General features: G+C 50.7%; 1 protein-coding gene across 5 annotated transcripts in view; it reads right to left on the minus strand.

The window, feature by feature from the left end:
- Positions 1-17,418, minus strand: part of DDR1 (discoidin domain receptor tyrosine kinase 1) — a 318,555-nt gene that overhangs the window by 33,589 nt on the left and 267,548 nt on the right. For all 5 annotated transcript variants that reach the window (XM_069635358.1, XM_069635356.1, XM_069635355.1 and 2 more), the window contains 5 exons: positions 7,150-7,397; positions 6,569-6,696; positions 6,254-6,454; positions 2,625-2,859; positions 353-502 (listed from right to left, as the gene is read on the minus strand). In XM_069635358.1, coding sequence (XP_069491459.1) covers positions 353-502; positions 2,625-2,859; positions 6,254-6,454; positions 6,569-6,696; positions 7,150-7,397 — 962 coding nt within the window. The remainder of the gene's footprint in view (positions 1-352; positions 503-2,624; positions 2,860-6,253; positions 6,455-6,568; positions 6,697-7,149; positions 7,398-17,418) is intronic.

Here is a 17,418-nt window from a genome sequence, read left to right on the forward strand (position 1 = left end):
GCTCAGCAAACATTGCAAACCGAACTTAGGCTGCCAACAGCACATCACCGCTCTCTTGCCTTTCTCTCGTTCTATCCTACTAGCCTTCCCACCCTCTTCCCTTTTCAGATCTGCCAGAGCGCCTGGAGGTCACTCGGGTGGTGACGGTGTGCGGTACAAATACCATTAACATTAACATGTTCACTTCTCCCCAGACCTGGGGAGGCTTCCCTCAAACGTCTATCCTGGTACCTGATGCAGGTGCCTCTTCACAATCCAGCTTTGCTCCTGACCTGGTGAGGCTTCTCCCATGGTCACCCTGGCCACTATGACTCATGTCCCTTCTCTGTAGACCCAGAGAGGCTTCACTCACCTGCTTGCCCTGGTCACGGAAGAACTCGCCGGCGTTCTCTATCACATGCTCATCAGTCAGCTGGCTGTATGGCTGCTCCTTGCACAGCATCAGGATCTCCCACAGGGTGACCCCAAAAGCCCACACGTCACTGGCTGCAGTAAACTTTCCCTGTAGAAAAGTGAGAGTAGCCACAAGGTGTCACATGAGAGAGAGGACAGGTGCAAGATGGCAAAGAATGAGGGCAGGTACAAGTGCAGAGCAGTGGGATGCGGTAGGCAGAGAGGGGAGTTGGGAGAAGAGAAAACATACACTTGGTGGAGGAGAAGAGGGGGTACAGAAGTGAAACACACATGTTACATGATCTGAGAAGGTAAAGGAGTACAGGTCTAATGTAGGCACAGAAGAGACCTGGCAATAGTAGAGGCACAAGAGTAGTGTAAGGTCCAGGTGCATAGAAGGTATTTGGGTGGAGGGGTACAGCAGAATAGTAGCAGTAGAGTAGTACAGGAGTCAGGAGCAGAGAGGCTGCAGAAGGTATTGGGGTGGAGGGTTACAGCAGAATAGTAGCAGTAGAGTAGTGCAGGAGTTACAGGAACATGCCAAGAGCAGAGAGGGTGCAGAAGGTGTTGGTTTGGAGGGGTACAGCAGAGCAGAATAATAGCAGTAGAGTAGTACAGGAGTTACAGAAACATGCTAGGAGCAGAGAGGGTGCATATAAGGTATTGGGGTGGAGGGGTACATCAGAATAGTATCAGTAGAGTACTGCAGGAGTTAGGAGCAGAGAGGCTGCAGAAGGTGTCGGTGTGGAGGGGTACAGCAGAATAATAGCAGTAGAGTAGTGCAGTAGTTACAGGAACATGTCAGGAGGAGAGAGGGTGCAGAAGGTATTGGGGTGGGGCGTACAACAGAATAGTGGCAGTAGAGTAATACAGGAGACAGGAGCAGAGAGGCTGCAGAAGGTATTGGGGTGGAAGGGTATAGCAGACTAGTAGCAGTAGAGTAGTGCAGGGGTTACACATGCCAGGAGCAGAGAGGTTGCAGAAGGTATTGGGGTGGAGGGGTATAGCAGACTAGTAGCAGTAGAGTAGTGCAGGGGTTACACATGCCAGGAGCAGAGAGGGTGCAGAATGTATTGGGGTGGAGGGGTACAGCAGAATAGTAGCAGTAGAGTAGTGCAGGGGTTACAGATGCCAGGAGCAGAGAGGGTGCAGAATGTATTGGGGTGGAGGGGTACAGCAGAATAGTAGCAGTAGAGTAGTGCAGGAGTTACAGGAACATGCCAGGAGCAGTGAGGGTGCAGAAGGTATTGGGGTGGAGGGGTACAGCCAGCAGAATAGTAGCAGTAGAGTAGTACAGGAGTTACAGAAACATGCCAGGAGCAGAGAGGGTGCATATAAGGTATTGGGGTGGAGGGGTACAGCAGAATAGTAGCAGTAGAGTACTGCAGGAGTTAGGAGCAGAGAGACTCCAGAAGGTGTTGGTTTGGAGGGGTACAGCAGAATAATAGCAGTAGAGTAGTACTGGAGTTACAGGAACATGCCAGGAGTAGAGAGGCTGCAGAATGTATTGGGGTTGAGGGGTAGGGCAGTGTAATAGTAGAGTAGTACAGGATCCAGGAGCAGAGAGGCTGCAGAAGGTGTTGGTTTGGAGGGGTACAGCAGAATAATAGCAGTAGAGTAGTGCAGGGGTTACGGGAACATGCCAGGAGCAGAGAGGGTGCATATAAGGTATTGGGGTGGAGGGGTACAGCAGAATAGTAGCAGTAGAGTAGTGCAGGAGTTACAGGAACATGCCAGGAGCAGAGAGGGTGCATATAAGGTATTGGTTTGGAGGGGTACAGCAGAATAGTAGCAGTAGAGTAGTACAGGAGTTACAGAAACATGCTAGGAGCAGAGAGGGTGCATATAAGGTATTGGGGTGGAGGGGTACAGCAGAATAGTAGCAGTAGAGTACTGCAGGAGTTAGGAGCAGAGAGGCTCCAGAAGGTGTTGGTTTGGAGGGGTACAGCAGAATAATAGCAGTAGAGTAGTGCAGGAGTTACAGGAACATGCCAGGAGCAGAGAGGGTGCATATAAGGTATTGGGGTGGAGGGGTGGAGGGGTATAGCAGAATAGTAGCAGTAGAGTAGTGCAGGAGTTACAGGAACATGCCAGGAGTAGAGAGGCTGCAGAAGGTATTGGGGTTGAGGGGTAGGGCAGAGTAATAGTAGAGTAGTACAGGAGCCAGGAGCAGAAAGGCTGCAGAAGGTAAAGGGCCGCAGCCAGTTCCCGCCTCTAGTGCTTGCTCTTACCATGAGGATGCACTCCCATGCCATCCAGCGGATGGGCAGCACCGCTCGGCCTTGGATTCGGTAATAGTCGCCAGCGTAAAGGTTACGACTCATGCCAAAGTCTGCGATCTTGATGGTGTAGCTCTCGCCCACCAGGCAATTGCGGGTAGCCAGGTCTCGGTGCACAAAGTTCAGGGATGCCAGGTAGCGCATGCCAGAGGAGATCTGGCAGGCCACGTGGATCAGGCTGGGGTAGCTTCAGGGAAAGCAGAGAGAATGAGGTCAAGGCGGAGTGAGCGGCGGAGACATACAAAAGGCAATTCCCCACCATTTCCAGCACATAGGCCCTACATGGATGTACCCCAATACTGACTGCCCTGAATGTGCTCTGCCTCCGTGCAGTGAATGTGTCGTGAAGACAGGACATGGGCTTACAGGAGGAGTGGGGGTACAGGAGCACACATAGTGGAACTGGCCTCCTGGGGTGGCAGAGGCAAATGCTGTAGCACGGAACATAAACATAGCAACGGTCAGAAAGATGGGACTGAAAGTAACGAGAAAGCTCTAGAACAAGCAGGAAGTCCCACTTGAGGGAGTGGCAGGAGACGGCTAAGGTTGGCATTCATCGGGGAGTATCGAGTTGCAGTGAGCCTGGCGCTCCCCTTAGAGCTCTGGCCTCCTGTAAGAAGGTACCATGGATGGTGGGAGCACTGGCACAAGCGTCATTGGGTCGATCCCCGCAGCCGGTTCTACAGCAGAGAGAGAGTGCCTGTCTTGGAATTAAAGAAAGGTCTCCAGGAAGATAACCAGGAAGGCACATACTTTGTTGATGCAGGAGAAGGCCAAAGATTGGACGACCATTGGCGGTACTCCTTCATAGATGACATTTAATGGTCTTTTTGATTATTTGTGGAAGGCCATGTCCTAACTGGCCATCAGATCACCGAGCTGCTCCACCTTGTAGGCAGGGTTAGCTGGAGGTCGCCACTTACACCTTCTGGGTTGCCCTGGAAGAGGATCGTGGTTGCCAGAACACTCTGATGGGCAGGTGTGGCGCTAGAAGAAGGCATTGAAAGTGGCCAGGCTGCCCACCCTGAGGGGTTGTGCCACGCGTAACCTTCAGAGATCAATAGTTGTATGGCCACCATGCACTTAGGGATGTACAGTAGTGATAAGCGCCTACAGAACCGAGGCCTTGGTGGCCGGGTTGATGTCCTGTTGTGAAATGTTTTAGGAATCAGACAGACATTTGGTGATGACAACATCGGAGAAATGGTCTTTGGTCACGGCCATATGAGCAGCAACGAATGACGGCAAATCGGGTGTTATCAGGGATATAGGGAGCAACCGATTGAATGGAGGATGAACAGCTGAACCTAATAAAGCGCCCCGGATTCTGCAGAACAGCCCCATGAGCTGAACCTGGGCAAGGAAGCCGGGCCGAGGCACGTACAGCTCCATGAGCTGAACATGGGCAAGGAAGCCGGGCCGAGGCACGTACAGCCCCATGAGCTGAACCTGGGCAAGGAAGCCGGGCCGAGGCACGTACAGCCCCATGAGCCGAACACGGGCAAGGAAGCCGGGCCGAGGCACGCACAGCCCCATGAGCTGAACATGGGCAAGGAAGCTGGCCGAGGCACGCACAGCCCCATGAGCTGAACCTGGGCAAGGAAGCCGGGCCGAGGCACGTACAGCCCCATGAGCTGAACATGGGCAAGGAAGCCAGGCCGAGGCACGTACAGCCCCATGAGCCGAACACGGGCAAGGAAGCCGGGCCGAGGCACGCACAGCCCCATGAGCTGAACATGGGCAAGGAAGCTGGCCGAGGCACGCACAGCCCCATGAGCTGAACATGGGCAAGGAAGCCGGGCCGAGGCACGTACAGCCCCATGAGCTGAACCTGGGCAAGGAAGCCGGGCCGAGGCACGTACAGCTCCATGAGCTGAACATGGGCAAGGAAGCCGGGCCGAGGCACGTACAGCCCCATGAGCTGAACCTGGGCAAGGAAGCCGGGCCGAGGCACGTACAGCCCCATGAGCCGAACACGGGCAAGGAAGCCGGGCCGAGGCACGCACAGCACCATGAGCCGAACATGGGCAAGGAAGCTGGCCGAGGCACGCACAGCCCCATGAGCTGAACATGGGCAAGGAAGCCGGGCCGAGGCACGTACAGCCCCATGAGCTGAACCTGGGCAAGGAAGCCGGGCCGAGGCACGTACAGCCCCATGAGCTGAACCTGGGCAAGGAAGCCGGGCCGAGGCACGTACAGCCCCATGAGCTGAATATGGGCAAGGAAGCCGGGCCGATGAGATCCATGTGTTTATAACGACAACAAAAATAACAACATACTTTTTCATTGACACTTTAATAACTAATTTTTGTTCTCTTTTTTTAATTTGGGGGGTCCACTCTCAAATCCTCCATTTCTGCAGCTTGTTTACCCCCCAACTAACCCCACTCCTTTAATCCCTTACCACACCCCCATATGTACTTTTACTAAACAATTCAACTTTTTTGTCATTGTTCAGATGTGACTGAAAGAGTTTATGGCGGTTCATTTTTGGTTATTTACACTGCATACCGGAGGTGAGATCAGCGCTTCCGCACCCCGGGCGCTGCCATCCGCAGTTTACGGGCATTCCATGCGGGGAGCTCTTGGCTTCATGGCGGAGTAATGCAGGCAGCTGCTGCATTGGCGATGCTCACAATGTGGGAACGTGTGCCCAAATCGGGCAGCTGGATCGCAATACAGCTGTTTCTGTGTGTTCAGTACCCCCGGGGTTTCCACAAGTGAACTGTTAATGAAAGGCAGCAGGAAACCTAATGTGGGGTGGGGTGGGGGGGTGCAGTCACACAGAGGAGCGGCTGGGCCCAGCATGAGCACGGAGGGCGCCTCTTCTCCTGCCAGTCGGAGCTGGCCGGAAGCTGCTGTCACGTGTCCACTGGATGTGACTCGCTCCACTTTCTGTGCCCGCTGCTTCCCCCAATCAGGGTGCAGCAGGCAGTGCGATAAGTCTGGCTTCATGGTGGCACCATCAGTAGTGGATGACAAATGGGGTATAACCAAAGCCCCACCACGAGGCTTCCTCAATGGTGCCAGCTGTGGGCATGCCCTAGGAAGCGGGCCATTAGTATTACCAGGCATGCCCCATTCCTACTGGCAATGCAGGGCATACGTGTGATCACAGAGAGCTTAGACCCTTCTCTGTGTCTAGACAGAAGCTCGGCCACAAGTGGCCTCAGAGACCCCCAGAAGACTGGACGCGTGCACACAGAATCACACCTGCATACCAAGACACAATCACCGTAGACCCCAAGACCCTGCCTAGACCCCAGGCATGATATTGCTACTCACTGTGACCCCCTAAAGAGGCTCCTATTACCTGGACAGGGACACGCAGGGCCCTGATAAGCCCCCGGCCGCCCTCTGACCTGCGGCTAATATCTGAACCCTGTGCCTTCCCCCGATTCTGTGACCCATTTTAGAAACGCTCCTCATTCTTCAGCCCTCCCCCAATTTAAGGGCACTCACCTCATCCATGTCTCTCGACTGACCCCCAGGTCCCAACCCGATCCCTTGGGACTTAAGCTGACCCCTTGGGCCTGAAAGAGTCGGTTGGCGTTGACCTGATCCCAATTTCTGGGCCTCACCTGATAGCGGGCGCACTACAGGCGCTGCCGCTGATCTTGTCCTCCATCTCGTGGCTGCTGAGGAACTGGTTGAGGTCCCCGTTTTCCATGTACTCAGTAATCATACAGAGGGGGTCCTCCTGCACACAGACCCCCAGCAGGCGGATGATGTTGGGGTCTTTCAGCCGAGACATAATCTTCACCTCCTTCAGAAAATCATTCCTGTGCGTTGGGGAGAGTGAGATCAAGATGAGGGCACTGAGGATAGGAGAAGGCTGAGGGGGCAGTGGGTGAGGTAGACATTCTGGGAGAGGGCACAGACAGAGCAGAACCTACCTGGCATTTTTGGTTGCGTCGGAGCGCAGGATCTTCACCGCTACCATCAGCGGCCGCCCCTTGCGGATATTGAAGGGGAATTCAAGGCTCAGAAGGTCCTGTGGGCTGTCGATCTCACACAAGTGGACCTTTGGAATGGAGGAATGAGTACAAGGAGGGATGTCATTCTGAAGATATCACCTACCACGGCCCACCTCCCCTCCCCATTGCAGGATATCCACACAGAAAACGCCCCGCATCTGCATGGAGTGTGTGGCCTAGGGCGGCGAGGCTTCATGAGCTGAAAGGGGAGATGCAGCAGCCAGGCCTTCCGTGATAGGCCGTGCACTTGGTTAATCCCGCCCTCTTACTGCTAGACACCAACCCATGTCCAGGCAGCAATGATTGAGGTAGAGCCTCTGCATCGCTTGGCCTAGGTGTGAACAGAGTACAATAGACCAATGGGGGCTGAGCTAGGAAGAGGGTGCCCAGTCTCTGCTCAACTGGCACCTTTCTCCATACAGAACCCATTCTGACACCACTCAATCAGCTTAAACTCGGTCCCCCCATAGAAACCCCACTGCTGAGACCCTGAAACCTACCTCACCAAACTGCCCCTCGCCCAGCTTCTCCTTAAAGACGAGGCGGGCGCGCGGAAACTCTCCTACGGCAATGTCCTTCCCGGCCAGGGCGTCCACAGTGATGGCAGGCACGGCATACGTGTTGTTGCCTGTCACCCCCTGCAGGTTGATGATGTCAGCCTCAGCGTAGTGGGGGACATTGTTCTGGAAGCTCTGGGAGGGGACCCCTATCTTCGAAGGATCAGGCTCCATGTAGTCGGCACCACAGACTGCGAAGGAGAAGAAAGGGAGATAAGGAGAGCGAACGCTTTGTGGACATTGGTAATCAGGGAGGAAGGAGTAGGAGGGACAGAGAGTAACAGGCACTAAAGTCTAGTGGAAGGAGGGGCTCAGAGAAAGAAAAGTGCTCTTTAGCTATTTAGATATTGAAGCGATTTCCAGCTTTCCCATTTAAAACACTACTGGAAGAACGAGTCCCATCGGCAGTTCTGTTCAAACGTAGAATCTTGCAAAAGTGTTTAATGCAGAAGCCAGAAGCCACACACTCCATGCACAGAAAGGGAGACCACCAAGGTCGTTACTGGTACATTGTGCAAAGTGCAACATGCCACCGCAAATAAGCAGCCAACGGTGCAGGCAATCAATGCAACATTGTTGTCTCCTGTCCTCATTACATCAACACCTACAAATGTATTGTCATCATGTTATCATTTGTAAATTCCACCATCATCAGGCCAACAACCAAGACTTCCATCACTAAACTGTCAAAAATTGCGATTTCTATCTTAATCATCGAAGCATAAAGTTCTGCTCAACATGCCCGACTTCTTCCATTGCCATTAAGTAGGGATACAAGACTTCTATCAACATCTGGTACACTCCTAGCACTTCTATAAATGTCAAATCCGCGCGTCAGATCTCCATGCCAACATCTAAGGTGCCCATCCTCTTCAGATCAACACTGAAGACATCAAGCTTCAGAAGGTCATAATCCGAGTCTTCTCTCATCAGTTGGCGGATAGCCATGTCTACTGATATTATCAGGCCAATACCTGGAACTTCTATCATGATAAGTCATTATTGAAACACTCAGCTTTATTAAGATGTGTGCCATCACCAGATAAACATCAAAGATTCTATCATCAGCAGACTGACCTTCAAGGCGTCCGTAATCAACATCACCATCAACATCTCCATTCAGGCAATATCTAAGATTTATATCATCAGCAGACTGACCTTCAAGGCGTCCGTCATCAACATCACCATCAACATCTCCATTCAGGCAACATCTAAGATTTATATCATCAGCAGACTGACCTTCAAGGCGTCCGTCATCAACATCACCATCACCATCAACATCTCCATTCAGGCAACATCTAAGATTTATATCATCAGCAGACTGACCTTCAAGGCGTCCGTCATCAACATCACCATCAACATCTCCATTCAGGCAACATCTAAGATTTATATCATCAGCAGACTGACCTTCAAGGCGTCCGTCATCAACATCACCATCACCATCAACATCTCCATTCAGGCAACATCTAAGATTTATATCATCAGCAGACTGACCTTCAAGGCGTCCGTAATCAACATCACCATCAACATCTCCATTCAGGCAACATCTAAGATTTATATCATCATCAGACTGACCTTCAAGACGTCCGTCATCAACGTCATCCTCAACATCTCCATTCGGGCAACATCTAAGATTTATATCATTAGCAGACTGACCTTCAAGGCGTCCGTCATCAACATCATCATCAACATCTCCATTCGGGCAACATCTAAGATTTATATCATCAGCAGACTGACCTTCAAGACGTCCGTCATCAACGTCATCCTCAACATCTCCATTCGGGCAACATCTAAGATTTATATCATCAGCAGACTGACCTTCAAGGCGTCCGTCATCAACATCAGCATCAACATCTCCATTCGGGCAACATCTAAGATTTATATCATTGGCAGACTGACCTTCAAGGCGTCCGTCATCAACGTCATCATCAACATCTCCATTCCGGCAACATCTAAGATTTATATCATCAGCAGACTGACCTTCAAGACGTCCGTCATCAACGTCATCCTCAACATCTCCATTCGGGCAACATCTAAGATTTATATCATCAGCAGACTGACCTTCAAGGCGTCCGTCATCAACATCAGGATCAACATCTTCATTTGGACAACCTCTAAGACTGCCATCCTCAGCAACCTGAGCCCCAATCCTCATGTCATAACTACGTCATACTTCCGTTTCAGTACAGGGGTCTTGCGAAATATATGCCGTGAAGTCATACATTCCAGTCACCTACAAAGCACTGTCAACTATTTCAGAAATGTTCTGTATCAGGCAATCTTTCTATTAATCTCCAGGACAAGGCCTAGCCCCACAGTCTTTACAGCAATATCATCCATTCAGTAATGAAGCACCCTTTACCTCTCCTAAGGTGTACATCTTCTCATTCTGAAAGTGCCCAGCCCTTCTGCCCCTTCGGAAAGGTGAATGCGATCAACATATATCTACAACTTCTGAGGTTTTCTTTTCCACACATACAGATAAAACACAACATGCTCCCACAATACTTCCAGGAATGTGCACCCATTGGTCGTCCTGATACGCTCTCTTTTCAGTGCCATCCTGTAGATGAGCACCACACCTGGTTGGCTGTATAATTATTTACCCAAGATGATTTAATTTCACTTGTTATGCAACAATTAACCCTTGCAAATCCACTGCTTTGCAAGTCGGCTAAACTCCACACCTCTGGAGGCTTTCATACCTCACGCAGCAAAACTATCAAAAGGTTGGAGTCAAACCTTGCCACCAAGAGAAGACATGTAGACAGTCCTACTCCTGCCACCCCGTGACCATCTGGAACCCAATCCCAGTAGAGGCTCAAAATGGCCCTTTCATCCCCCCAGTCCCGAAAAACGCTGAAAGTGTGGCGCTTTCAACAATACCTGCAGGACCTATAGAAATCCCCCTCCCCCGACCAAGTGAGCCGCTGCTTTTGAGCTAGGATTGCACTATAAGGAACGAAATAAAACAAATAAAATGAAGCCAGGACTAAATAGAGTAACATTAATGCAGAATCAAGCACAGGATCATTCAAAAGACATAGAGTGACTAATGACTGCATCCTGCTTCGAACTGCTGCAGCGATAGGTACTATGACCCGCCAACACAATAGAACTCAATGTGCCCGCCTTGTAATAATGAATGGTTGAGTTGGCACTGCTAGGATTCAATCCTGTGAAAGTGGGTTGCACACAGATCTCTGCTGGAACAAGCTCTTAACTTGCTGAGCTATCTATCTAGCTCGTGTAGGAGGAATAAACATGAAGTTCTGAGCTGGTGCTTTAGCAGATTTAATAGAATTATTTTCTTGGGAAGGAACCATCTTGCATGCCAGATTAAGCACCTGAGATTGTATCTGTCATGGACTGTCCCAGCCACCGCCACAACCTTGCATGGTTTCTCTGGCGAGGGTGGCGCTTGGGTTCGCTCCGCGCTCTCGCCCCCACCCCAAGATAGCCGCCATACCTCACCCAAGTTGGCCACCACGCAAGGCAGGGCGCCAATCCAAGATGGCACTTTATTCATAGGTAATCACCATGAACAACTCTGATTCGATCTCATAAAGGCGCCCATTGCCCGATCATCCTGGGCCTCCCATGGCTGAGTGTTCATGACCCTTATATAAAGGGGACCCCGGTCAACCTGTTGTTGGGGTCTGAGTACTGCGTTCAAAATTGCTTTTCCCTCCCGTTCTGTGAAGGAACTGTTGCAGCAAAAAACCCTCACACCTATTCAGACAACCTTTGTCAACCATCTCCAAGTGATGCTGATCCAGTATCAGGATTCAGGGATGTGCTCGCAGAAAGCACAGAGAGCCGACTCCCTCCTCGCTGAACAGAGGACTTGATTCCTGACGCCCAAATGCCATTTGGGCGCATGCGTATCCTCTCAGAACCCGAGAAGAATGCTCTCCACGACTACCAGCAAAGCAATCTACGCAATGGTCCCATCACTGTTTCTAAATCCCCAGGTGGCGCATCATTGCTTTCTGTATCTAAAAAGGAGTGCTCAGAATTAAGGTCAGGACTGGATTATATAGTCCTCAATACGGTCACAGTGAACAACAGATACCTGCTTCCCCTCATATCGAACATCCTGGAGGCAATATGCAGGGCAACCATTTTCATGAAATGGGACCTTAGTGGAGCATAGCATGTGATGCAAATCACACGTGGAGAAGAGTGGATGACAACCTTTAGGACAGCTTTTGGACATTTTGAGTACAGGGTAATGCCCTTCTGTTTTTCAATGGTTCATGGACAAGATCTTTGCAGAACTGTTACTCCATTTCGTCATGATATACCTGCCTGACATCCTGGTTTTCTCCAAAGATCTGGCTGAACATGGAGCCCATTTGAAAACAGTCCTTCAACAATTATGCTCCAATCACCTCATTGCTAACCCAGAGAAGTGCTTATTTCACCAGTCATCGATGTCTTGTCTTGGTTATGTCTTATCTGCTGAAGGAATCGAGATGGATCAGCGTAAGGTGTTGGCTATCGAAGACTGGTCAGCTCCATTATCAGTAAAAGAAATACATTGTTTCCTGAGAGTTGCTCATTTCTATAGGAAATTCATACCCAACTACTCGGAGAAGATCCTTCCGTTTACCAGGTTGCTAAAGAAGGGCATACGCTTTGCTTGGGAGTGTGATGCTGGAAATGCATTGGAGGAACAGGGCCGCCATGTCCTAGCCCTGTACTCCCTTATCATGTGTGATCTGTGTTGTTTTCTGCACAGGAGTCCATGTGGGACTCCTGGCAGTGCAGCTCTTCCTCTTTTTGGTTGTGGTGAACAGAGACCCTTAGGACACTCTTATGGCACCCATGGGTAGTGGTACAACACTGTACTCCTAGTGTATGTTTTTGGTCACATTTGTGTGGCCCACGGAGCAGGGTATGGACCGGTGGCAGCTCCATGCTGAATTTGACAGGTGTTTCAAGTATCCTCCATTTTGGGATATCCAGGTCCTGCTATAGGAATCAGTGGATTCCTGATAGAAGGCATGATGGTCCCTGTGGCCTCTTGGTTTCTATTTCCTGTTACCCTGTTTTACCAAAGTCCTGGGAAGCCCTGACTCTGTCCCTGCCCCTGACTGGCAGTTGGGTGGAAGAATTATATGTTATTGTGGGGAAGTCCAGGCCAGACTGGCTGGAGCCTCACAGAGACTGTATGTCGTGGGTACACCCTTGGGGTGGGACCTGGGTGAATGGAGTCTGTGACCAATATACATTCCATGTTATGGGTGTCTGGTATCTGTGTGTGTGACACAAAGAATGAGACAGCCCTGCCTGAACTGACATGAATGCAGTGTGGTGTGCTGAAAGGCTGGGTGCTTGCCCCAATGTACATTCCTTGTTATGGGTGTCTGGGTGGAAGTGAATAGCCTGAATGCCTGTAAGCCTGATCGGCTGCCTGCCTGCATGAATTCCCTTCTGCCTGATTGGCTGACTGAGCTTGGCTCAGCAGAATGACTGAGGGTCAGATGTGTATATCTGAGGACCTCTCACTTCCCAATTTGTTCACAGCTGAAGTTGAAACTTGAAGCTACTTATCCTTGTAGCCCAGCTGGAAGAAGAATTGCTGCTGCTTTCCTTCGATGAAATCTGAAAGCTGTTGAGTCTGTTGAGGGCTGATCCGAGAGAGGAGCTGGCAAGGAGACCTCTTCCCGAGCTACGAGGGAACATCATGCAGAAGCTGATCTTCATCGAGGTACCCTGGAAGCCAGTCCTGAAGACTGTCGACCGGAGAAAGGGTTTACCGAGATTCTCGAAGTAAAGCACCCGGACATTGAGGCCATTGAAGTCCATTGCCGTCGAACGGGGCTCAGAGGATTTCCATGACTGCTGGAAGCCCGTCGAGTCGTGTTGCCCAGAAGCGTGGACAGCTTGATGCCATGCTGCTCGACGACCAGAGCTGCAATGCTCCACCTTTTGCCTAAGAACATTTTGAACTAAGGGCTCCTTTGCCATTACCGTCGACCGCTTTGTCCTGCCGGAGAAAGTCGAGGTCGTCGATGACCGAGGAGAATCCGCTGGTGGGTTTCCCGCCACCTGAAGTCCTCAAAGACGCTGACAAGTGAAGATCCGAAATCCAGCCGTGGTCGAGTCCCGATCATTGACGCCGACACCTGACGCCGCTGTTGGGCATACGTTCTTCACCGAGTCTTCTTTGCGGCACCGAACACTTTGCATCGAGGTGCACCGCACGCCTCATTTTCCCAGGATGTCCTCGAACGATCATCGACGAGCACCGCAAAGATCGAAGCTGCAGTCTCGACGCTAGTGTTCACATCTCTTCGAGGAATCTTGACGCCCTGTGGCTCCTGCTGTAAAGGGAGTTCACTCTCGAGGGATCCGTTGATGAACCGTCGAAGAAACTCTTCTAACTCAGGTACATTGGGGGTAGTGGAACATTTTAACCAGGAAACTCGTCTATTTAAACATTTATGGACTGGGTTTATTGATACACTTTATATACAGGTTGCCCAGGTGGGGGGATCCTCACACAGAACTGTGTCTTAGTAGCTAAAGTACCATTCTGCCATTGTTTAACCCAACTTGCCTTCCTTCCCACGATTTATGCTAATGCACATTGCTAGATGATTTGTATGCCATTATAACTGTTAGCAGTGGATGCATTTTAAAGGAGTCAATAGCTAAGTGTTGTACCACATAGACATTGTATATATTTGCCATATAAGAATGGCCAGACTACAAAGTGTGTTCTTAATTATATCTTGATCCTTATTTATATATAAAGAAATGTGTTAGCACATAACATAGTGTGTGGACATTCCTTTGTGGGGGGCTTGGGGACTATGCTGTACTTAAGAACCTGCCCGCATCTCCTCCTGAGAGCTTAAGCCTTGGTTGCTCGTCCATTCTACCATATAGAGATTCTTGGCTGGGGTGCTCTGTGCTTCTACTCTGCCATATAGAGGGCAGGAGTACAGATAACCCCCTGCAGTCCTTACAGGGAGGACATTACAGAGAAAGCATTTCAGGAGCTTAAAAATGCCTTCACAACTGCTCCCATCCTTTGTCAGCCTTTGTCAGCCTGATACTCTTTGTCCCTTCATCATAGAGTCAGATGCCTTATGTGCCGGATCGGTTTCTGGGTAGATCAGTGACAGCACTTGTTCCTGTTTGTATTCTGGAAGGTTTTGAATACAAAGTATTGCACATATTGCAGGTGGCTCCTCAGAGGTGGCGAGTACATGGCAAAGCCATTCTCATATCCCAGCATGTGTCTCGCAAGAGGTGGCGAGTACATGGCAAATCCTTTCTCATATCCCAGCATGTGTCTCGCAAGAGGTGGCAAGTACATGGCAAAGCCATTCTCATATCCCAGCATGTGTCTCGCAAGAGGTGGCGAGTACATGGCAAAGCCATTCTCATAACCCAGCAGGTGTCTCGCAAGAGGTGACGAGTACATGGCAAATCCTTTCTCATATCCCAGCATGTGTCTCACAAGAGGTGGCAAGTACATGGCAAAGCCATTCTCATATCCCAGCAGGTGGCTCCTCAGAGGTGGCGAGTACATGGCAAAGCCATTCTCATATCCCAGCATGTGTCTCGCAAGAGGTGGCGAGTACATGGCAAATCCTTTCTCATATCCCAGCATGTTTCTCGCAAGAGGTGGCAAGTACATGGCAAAGCTATTCTCATATCCCAGCAGGTGGCTCCTCGGAGGTGGCGAGTACATGGCAAAGCCATTCTCATATCCCAGCATGTGTCTCGCAAGAGGTGGCGAGTACATGGCAAATCCTTTCTCATATCCCAGCATGTGTCTCGCAAGAGGTGGCAAGTACATGGCAAAGCCATTCTCATATCCCAGCAGGTGGCTCCTCAGAGGTGGCGAGTACATGGCAAAGCCATTCTCATATCCCAGCATGTGTCTCGCAAGAGGTGGCGAGTACATGGCAAATCCTTTCTCATATCCCAGCATGTGTCTCGCAAGAGGTGGCAAGTACATGGCAAAGCCATTCTCATATCCCAGCAGGTGGCTCCTCAGAGGTGGCGAGTACATGGCAAAGCCATTCTCATATCCCAGCATGTGTCTCGTAAGAGGTGGCGAGTACATGGCAAAGCCATTCTCATATCCCAGCAGGTGTCTCGCAAGAGGTGGCAAATACATGGCAAAGCCATTCTCATATCCCAGCATGTGTCTCGCAAGAGGTGGCAAGTACATGGCAAAGCCATTCTCATATCCCAGCATGTGTCTCGCAAGAGGTGGCGAGTACATGGCAAAGCCATTCTCATATCCCAGCAGGTGTCTCGCAAGAGGTGACGAGTACATGGCAAAGCCATTCTCATACCCCAGCATGTCTTGCGCAAGAGGTGGCGAGTACATGGCAAATCCTTTCTCATATCCCAGCAGGTGTCTCGCAAGAGGTGGTGAGTACATGGCAAAGCTATTCTCATATCCCAGCAGGTGTCTCGCAAGAGGTGGTGAGTACATGGCAAATCCATTCTCATATCCCAGCAGGTGTCTCGCAAGAGGTGGCGAGTACATGGCAAAGCCATTCTCATACCCCAGGATGTGTCTCGCAAGAGGGGGCAAGTACATGGCATAAGCCATTCTCATATCCCAGCAGGTGTCTCGCAAGAGGTAGCGAGTACATGGCAAAGCCATTCTCATATCCCAGAAGATGTCTCGCAAGAGGTGGTGAGTACATGGCAAAGCCATTCTCATATCCCAGCATGTGTCTCGCAAGAGGTGGCGAGTACATGGCAAATCCTTTCTCATATCCCAGCATGTGTCTCGCAAGAGGTGGCAAGTACATGGCAAAGCTATTCTCATATCCCAGCAGGTGGCTCCTCAGAGGTGGCGAGTACATGGCAAAGCCATTCTCATATCCCAGCATGTGTCTCGCAAGAGGTGGCGAGTACATGGCAAATCCTTTCTCATATCCCAGCATGTGTCTCGCAAGAGGTGGCAAGTACATGGCAAAGCCATTCTCATATCCCAGCAGGTGGCTCCTCAGAGGTGGCGAGTACATGGCAAAGCCATTCTCATATCCCAGCATGTGTCTCGCAAGAGGTGGCGAGTACATGGCAAATCCTTTCTCATATCCCAGCATGTGTCTCGCAAGAGGTGGCAAGTACATGGCAAAGCCATTCTCATATCCCAGCAGGTGGCTCCTCAGAGGTGGCGAGTACATGGCAAAGCCATTCTCATATCCCAGCATGTGTCTCGTAAGAGGCGGCGAGTACATGGCAAAGCCATTCTCATACCCCAGCATGTCTTGCGCAAGAGGTGGCGAGTACATGGCAAATCCTTTCTCATATCCCAGCAGGTGTCTCGCAAGAGGTGGTGAGTACATGGCAAAGCTATTCTCATATCCCAGCAGGTGTCTCGCAAGAGGTGGTGAGTACATGGCAAATCCATTCTCATATCCCAGCAGGTGTCTCGCAAGAGGTGGCGAGTACATGGCAAAGCCATTCTCATACCCCAGGATGTGTCTCGCAAGAGGGGGCAAGTACATGGCAAAGCCATTCTCATATCCCAGCAGGTGTCTCGCAAGAGGTAGCGAGTACATGGCAAAGCCATTCTCATATCCCAGAAGATGTCTTGCAAGAGGTGGTGAGTACATGGCAAAGCCATTCTCATATCCCAGCATGTGTCTCGCAAGAGGTGGCGAGTACATGGCAAATCCTTTCTCATATCCCAGCATGTGTCTCGCAAGAGGTGGCAAGTACATGGCAAAGCTATTCTCATATCCCAGCAGGTGGCTCCTCAGAGGTGGCGAGTACATGGCAAAGCCATTCTCATATCCCAGCATGTGTCTCGCAAGAGGTGGCGAGTACATGGCAAATCCTTTCTCATATCCCAGCATGTGTCTCGCAAGAGGTGGCAAGTACATGGCAAAGCCATTCTCATATCCCAGCAGGTGGCTCCTCAGAGGTGGCGAGTACATGGCAAAGCCATTCTCATATCCCAGCATGTGTCTCGCAAGAGGTGGCGAGTACATGGCAAATCCTTTCTCATATCCCAGCATGTGTCTCGCAAGAGGTGGCAAGTACATGGCAAAGCCATTCTCATATCCCAGCAGGTGGCTCCTCAGAGGTGGCGAGTACATGGCAAAGCCATTCTCATATCCCAGCATGTGTCTCGTAAGAGGTGGCGAGTACATGGCAAAGCCATTCTCATATCCCAGCATGTGTCTCGCAAGAGGTGGCGAGTACATGGCAAATCCTTTCTCA

The sequence above is a fragment of the Ambystoma mexicanum genome, chromosome 13 (genome assembly GCF_040938575.1).
Source record: "Ambystoma mexicanum isolate Mex_15411 chromosome 13, UKY_AmexF1_1, whole genome shotgun sequence".
Lineage (NCBI taxonomy): Eukaryota > Metazoa > Chordata > Amphibia > Caudata > Ambystomatidae > Ambystoma > Ambystoma mexicanum.